The sequence below is a fragment of the Phoenix dactylifera genome, chromosome 1 (assembly GCF_051530095.1).
Source record: "Phoenix dactylifera cultivar Ajwa chromosome 1, Ajwa_hap1_PhDact_Kaust_v1.1, whole genome shotgun sequence".
Taxonomy (NCBI): Eukaryota; Viridiplantae; Streptophyta; class Magnoliopsida; order Arecales; family Arecaceae; genus Phoenix; species Phoenix dactylifera.
In genome coordinates this window covers 17,197,464-17,203,325 of record NC_143190.1, presented here as the reverse complement: position 1 = coordinate 17,203,325, position 5,862 = coordinate 17,197,464, and the positions used below count along the sequence as shown (strand labels likewise).

General features: G+C 39.9%; 1 protein-coding gene across 1 annotated transcript; it reads left to right on the top strand.

Moving 5' to 3' along the window:
- The first annotated feature begins 353 nt into the window (after nt 1–353).
- On the top strand, nt 354–4,901 carry LOC103698676 (alpha-dioxygenase PIOX-like). The gene is made up of 10 exons (XM_089930475.1): nt 354–468; nt 570–824; nt 918–1,067; nt 1,416–1,549; nt 2,962–3,175; nt 3,288–3,433; nt 3,518–3,745; nt 3,864–4,066; nt 4,164–4,407; nt 4,501–4,901. Exons 1-10 carry the CDS (start codon nt 379–381, stop codon nt 4,724–4,726), a joined length of 1,890 nt encoding a protein of 629 aa, XP_089786601.1. The 5' UTR covers nt 354–378; the 3' UTR covers nt 4,727–4,901.
- The last annotated feature ends 961 nt before the right edge of the window (nt 4,902–5,862 follow it).

The window sequence follows — 5,862 nt, the reverse complement described above, 5'->3', positions numbered from 1 at the left end:
ATCAAATCGAACCTTAAATTCTGCTCTCCATTAACCGGCTGCTAGCAAAGTATGGGACTGTAAATTATCTAATGTGTTTTCATATCCATTTGATTACTAATAAAATGTATGGCGGCCTTATCTAATGCTTTGTTACAAAAGCTATTACATAAAGAAATGTCACCAAGGTTACCAAAAAAAAAAGATCATGTCACCAACGCAGCCGCCTCTGACGAGCAAAGACCACGTCCCTTCTTTATTATACGTGTATGACGTACGTTATAACGTGTTCAATGCTTATCTTTTGTCCAACTTCCACTCACCTTGTCTTTATATACCTCTTCAATGTTGCACCTTAAACGACATCTCCGAAACCTTTGCTACTACCAAAACCTAACTATGTGCCTGTGCCTGTTCCGTCCCTTCGTCCACCCAGACTTCCATGGGGTCCTCTCAAGGATGTCCCTCGGCGATAAGCTTAGCTTTCTAGTAATAACTCCCATCGAACTCTTGATCAACTCCATTCTCAGAAATAATCATCTCTCTTGCTACCATCTTCTAACTACTGTCTTTCTTTTATTATACTGCAGTTTGTGCACACCTTGGATAGGCTGAATCTATGGCACAAGCTGCCTGTTCTTCTGGGTTTGGTCTACTTGGAGAGGCGTCGAGCTCTCCACGATAAATACAACCTGCTCAACGTTGGCAAGATCGACGGGATTCCATTCAACCCTCACGACTATCCTTACCGAACCATGAATGGAGAATATAATGATCCAGAGAACAATAAGGCTGGCAGTCAGCTTACGTTCTTTGGGAGGAACATGCCTCCTATGGAACAGAAGGTAATTAGCAGCGTCGCGTCTAAGTTTTTTTTTTTTTTTGGAAGATTTGGAAGATGTTCTATTAATACGATGCCGTGGTGGTGAGATGTTTAGCTAACGAGCCCTGACCCGGTGGTGGTGGCCACAAAACTTTTGGCTCGGAGGACTTACAAGGATACGGGCAAGCAGTTCAACTTGATTGCAGCTGCTTGGATTCAGTTCATGGTGCATGACTGGATGGACCACCTTGAGGACACTCAGCAGGTAAAAAGGAAGGTCAAGTGCTAGAAGCTACAAAGAGCTCCAAAGATTTTATTTTAATCTTTTTTTCCCTTTTACTTCTTATTAATTAGAAGGCGGATTGTGCTATCTAAATTAGCTGAAGTGTTTACAAGGACGTAGCGGGGGTGGGTAGGATGCTTTTTATTGCCCGGAGAGAATTAACCTCCAGGACTCTTTTGGCTTACGGAAAGAATTTTTCCTCCCAAAGGAGTCATGTTCCCAAGGGTGGCAAATATGAATTATATCTATTTTCTTTCTTGTTAAAAATTATATTGATTGAGTGCGCCTATTTGCTGCTTCTTCTTTTTTTTTTTTTGATGAATGCCACAGGTAGAACTTACAGCTCCACCGGAAGTGGCTAATGAATGCCCACTCAAGTCATTTAAGTTCTATCAAACTAAAGAGATTGGGATTGATACAAAAGGGATCAAGACTGGCCATAAAAATATCCGGACCCACTGGTGGTAAGTTTTCCATGCTAAGGTTAACTAATGTTCCATGGCTTTGTTGTTTGTGTTCTTTTTTTTGTTATTTTTTCGTGCTAATGTTTCTCTGAAACAAATATTGTTGTTAGTATTGATGCATGCAATCCGAGGACAATTTGCTCATGAAGGAAGGCCAACAAAATTCGCTTCATCCATGAGCCTCTTCCTCTTTGTGCAAGGGATACATTGATTGCATCTTTCCATAAAACTAGTGATGACGATGCCATCATAGGTTTGACGATGGTATGGTAATAAATTTATAAGTTAGACTGCAATAATACTCCAAAAGTAAGGCTAGGTCCTAGATAAGATTCAAAAAGTTCATTGACTGGTGAATAGTCCTATTTAGACCATCTATCACCTAATCCTGTCCATTTCTTCTCAAAAAGAACATAATCTTGTCCAACCCAGTCTACTCCGGTTTTGACAAGTGCATCAGTTGACTTGACTTGGTCATGACCTAAGTCATCTTTGAAATGCTATAACAACACCAAAATCTCGCATAAAAAATACAAAAAGAAGTTATGCTGTGAAAGCATAACTACGTGATTGCCCAAGCAGAGTTTTCCACTGTTTCAGCCGGCCTTTTGCGTGAGGGCATTGACATCTCTTCTAGATGAGAACGAGGAGGAAAATAAAACCACATCAATGACTGGAACAATATGAAAACCATATAACGTTCCTCTTGGATGTCTGGACAAAGTCCTAGTTTGACCTTTCCTATGTTTGTTGCTCAATCCCTTTGACATGTTCTCAATATATATATATATGCAATATGCAACCAATTTCGAGCCACTCATTTTCACTCGTAGTTAACTTCTATCAGCAAAAGACTAGATTTTTCTATGTTTAATAGAACCTTAAAGGGTCAAATTATAGTTATCTTATATTAGAATTTATTTAAATTGATGTATTACCTTAGGCTAAGATTAGAATTGTGAGATATTGTAGGTTGAGTTAGTTGATGAAATAAAATTTGCATATTATTAGTTTAAATTGTTCCGCCGTATACTTATGATATCATATTGAAATGTCTTGCATGCTTATGGGAAGAGTTTTCTATGAGTGTGCGGTGGTTGCCGCGACCCTTATTGACTCGTGATCTCGGGTCGGAGGCATAACATAACTTCTATCAGTAAAAGACTAGAATTTTCTATATTTATATAGAACCTCAATGTGTCAAATTATAGTTAATTGGATGACTATGATTGTCACAATTAATGATAGTGGCTGCCGTCTGGCCAAAAACTATGTTAAAATATTAATTCGATTATTTTTTGAGTGTCAAGTTGTAATCTGCATCATTCTCTGAAGATAGGTGGCGCTATGGCTCTTACTTTTCATCAAAAAAATAATAATAAAAAAAATCATATGGCCAATAATTTGTCCAGGGATGGAAGTGCTATTTATGGGAGTGAAGAAAAGAAGGCAGACAAAGTGAGGACATTTGTCGATGGGAAATTGAAGATTGGAGCTAACAACCTTCTTGATCATGATGATGAAGGAATAGCTATATCTGGTGACATCCGTAATAGCTGGGCTGGAGTGTCAACTTTGCAAGCCCTTTTCATTAAAGAGCACAATGCTGTCTGTGATGCACTTAAGGTACAACAAATACATGGCTTTCATTTGCATGCATTTGGTTATTACGTTTGGAAAGCTCAAAACCCTCAAGTTTTAATCTATGCTAACAGTTATGGTTTTTGCTCTCCTACAGGCAGAATATCCCCATCTAAATGATCAAGAGTTGTACCGCTATGCTAAACTGGTGACATCTGCAGTAATTGCAAAGATTCACACAATTGATTGGACCGTAGAGCTTCTCAAGACCCACACAATGAACGCGGCGATGCACGCAAATTGGTAAAAAAAAATATCATGCATGTAATATTAAGACTGAATCACACATCCACTTAATCTGAAAGCATTTGCACTTTTCTTTTGCAGGTATGGATTGTTAGGAAAAACTATTAAGGACATCTTTGGGCACATAGGGGGGCCTGCTCTTTCCGGGCTTGTGGGATTGCAGAAGCCAAACAATCATGGAGTTCCATATTCCTTGACCGAGGAGTTCACGAGTGTTTATAGAATGCACTCGCTTCTTCCAGACAGCCTTACACTTAGGAACATCAACACCAATCCCGGGCCAAACAAATCTCCCGAATACCTTGAAGAGTAGGCATCTATTTTTATCTCCATTTATTCCCTTGTTCTTTGCCTCACGCATTTCCTTTTCTTTGTTTTTTATTTCTAATGCATATACTATATTATAATGATGTCATTCACCAAACAGCATCCAAATGGAGGATCTAGTAGGCATAAGAGGAGAATCAACTTTAACCAAGATTGGATTTGAAAGGCAGTTAGTATCAATGGGCCACCAAGCGTGTGGTGCTCTCGAGCTATGGAACTACCCTTGGTTCTTTAGAAACCTTATTCCACAAAATGTTGATGGAAGCGAACGGCCAGATCACGTCGACATGCCTGCCCTTGAAGGTAACCATCCACAAATACATGCATATGGTACATGCACATTGCTCCATGCATATGGTATATATGGAAGCTGATGATTGTTTTATGGTTGTTCAAATAGTTTATCGAGACCGGGAGAGAAGTACGCCAAGGTACAACCAATTCAGAAGGGGCTTGCTAATGATTCCCATATCCAAATGGGAGGATTTAACTGATGACCATGAAGCAGTTGAGACTCTAAGAGAAGTATATGGTGATGATGTTGAGAAGTTGGATCTTCTAGTAGGTCTCATGGCAGAGAAAAAGATCAAGGGATTTGCCATTAGTGAAACTGCTTTCTTTATCTTCATTATAATGGCATCAAGGTAAAAACAATGAGGATTTTCATCTCCTTATTTAATTGTATGATTTCATATGAGGTTGTACGACTACTTACAGTCTAATTTCACTATGAGTAGGAGGTTGGAAGCTGACCGTTTCTTCACAAGCTATTTCAACGAAGAGACATACACAAAGAAGGGCTTCAAGTGGGTAAACAGTACGGAGAGTTTAAGAGACGTCATCCAACGCCACTATCCAGATCTTGCTAAGAAATGGATGAATTCTACTAGCGCGTTTTCTGTGTGGGAAGCTCCTCCAAACTCCTTCAATCCCATCCCTCTCCTTCTCCGGTTTCCAGCCTAAGAACAACGATGTCAATGAACTAGTTGTTCTGTGCGTGCACTCTGCTATGGAAGTATGAATTTATTATTTCTGGTTGTTTGAGAATGAATGAGATGGGAGATATCCTCATGTATGGGTTTGCAAAATTCTTCATCAAACCATCTAATAAATTATATCAATGTTTCACCGCTGATCATTTTTTTGATTTAGTCTCTGATCTTTTTACTTCAGCCAACCGAAGAAGTTCCGCATGTATTAATTATTCCCTCCTAGTCTCTTGCTTCCTATATCAGTTTATAGATTGAGCTAGAACCTCCTGTACTAACACTAGGCATGTATGATATCCGAATGAGGAAAAATTTCACAATGTGATCCCCCAAACTAGAGGACATGATGAATTCACAAGTAATCGCATCTTAATTATGATGAGAAAGCCATATTTCAAGCCAACAGGATTGCATAGCGTTGGAGCTAAAATATATATGTAATTTGACCTTTATCTAATTAATACTGTGGGAGGAACTTGTATTGTGAAACCCTCCTTTTCTTTTGGGCCGGTCTAGTGCTAGAGCGAGGCCGATCCACACGCCGGTCTTTCTCTCTCCTCGCCAGCCGTGCGCCATCACCACCTCGTGCTGTCGGTCTTCTACCAACGCCATCACCGGATCACCACCCCTCTTGCCTCCTCTTCCTCTTTCCTACTGAGGGATGGAACAACCACATTCCCCTCCCCCATTTCATCTTTTCTCCCTCTTCTCTCTTTTCTGTTTCTCTCTCCTTCTCTCTCTACAAGATTCAATGGACCTAGTGGAGGGTCCCAGATTTCTTCTCCATAAATCCGAGTTGACCCTAGTGGGGGTCTTGGATCAACTCCGTTGCAACTTGCAACCAACTATCACGCCAGCCTCTAACCTGATCTTTGTCAGTCAGTCCTAAACCTGCTATTAGCAACGTGACATGCCAATTTTGTGCAGATTGGACATCTATTTCTTGATTGAACAAATTGGATTACACCATTTTGATCAATTCAGGCTGTTTGGGCCGCCTCCAAGCCAACTTTAAAAGCATGCACTATCGAATATTAAAGCAGTCCATGCCAATCTCCAATTAAAATCATCCAAATATAGAAGTTGCTTTAGACGACAATTAGGGCTCTT